Here is a 1,047-nt window from a genome sequence, read left to right as displayed (position 1 = left end):
ACACACACACACACACACACACACACACACACACACACACACACACACACACACACACACAGACAATACTGTAGGAGATAGCAGCAACAACAACAACTGCAATATCTACTCAAAGCAAATAGCAGTCATCTATGAGCTATTAAGGTACTAGTAGCAAAATTAATAAGTACTAGTATTTCATGAATAATGATGAATATGTACTGTATCTTATGAATATTAAATTGTGAAGCTGAAAAATATACTAAGCACTATTCAATTACTTACTAAATATGAAATACTAGTAACATGCCAACAAATACTAGCTGGCTAGTTAGTCATAAATGAAACTGATGTCACGCCATGCAGTGAGATGATGAGACTGTGGAAATATTTACTGCATGGTATACACTGTCAGTCTGATTTGAAATTCTGCTTTTACAACTCATAGTGTGTGCATGCATTGAGATGTGGCATGCACCAATGAATGGAAATATGTGGCCAGACATCCCTTCCTATGCAATTGAAGGAGTTAAAGACTAAATGGATCCTGGAGAAATTTTAGTGGGTCAAATTTACCACTGAAAGCATAGCTAGAGTAACTGTTTTTGCTCAAATGTGGGCATGACATAACCCAGGATGAGCTATTAATGGGATTACCACCTCACCATAGTACCAGGTTTTGTTTTTCTGTGGAATAGGGGTGTGTTGTTAGCTGACATACTAGTCTGCATCCATTCTAGCTCAGGCTGGCTCTACTCACCCAGATTCACCCCGAAGTCCCGGTTCACTTGAGTCCGGAATCGGTCCATTTGTGTGTTTCGTTTAGAGTCCGGGTACCAGAGCACCTTCGACTCCATAATCTCCTCGCTCTTGGCCTCCGTGTCTTTAGACATGATCAGATGACACGAGTCGGTATGTCGTGAGTAACCTATGAAGACTGCAAGAAACGCACTACGGGAGTTAAACGGGCCGATCCGGTGATCGTGTATCGGTGCAGCTGAGCTCAGACGCATGGGTCACTTCCGAGCGTCAGCCGCGCATAATCAACCAGCGGCGGAAGCCCCGCCC

General features: G+C 43.2%; 1 protein-coding gene across 1 annotated transcript in view; it reads right to left on the bottom strand.

Annotated features, from left to right (window-relative positions):
- Positions 1-1,047, bottom strand: part of aacs (acetoacetyl-CoA synthetase) — a 35,162-nt gene extending 34,115 nt beyond the window's left edge. The window contains exon 1 of the mRNA XM_016288320.1: positions 740-1,047. Within this exon, the coding sequence (XP_016143806.1) occupies positions 740-992 (253 nt within the window). The 5' untranslated portion in view covers positions 993-1,047. The remainder of the gene's footprint in view (positions 1-739) is intronic.

Source organism: Sinocyclocheilus grahami, unplaced genomic scaffold, assembly GCF_001515645.1.
Source record: "Sinocyclocheilus grahami isolate Dianchi unplaced genomic scaffold, SAMN03320097.WGS_v1.1 scaffold230.1, whole genome shotgun sequence".
In the NCBI taxonomy this organism is placed as follows: Eukaryota; Metazoa; Chordata; class Actinopteri; order Cypriniformes; family Cyprinidae; genus Sinocyclocheilus; species Sinocyclocheilus grahami.
Note: the sequence above shows the minus strand (reverse complement) of the source record. Positions and strands in the feature narration are given on the sequence as shown.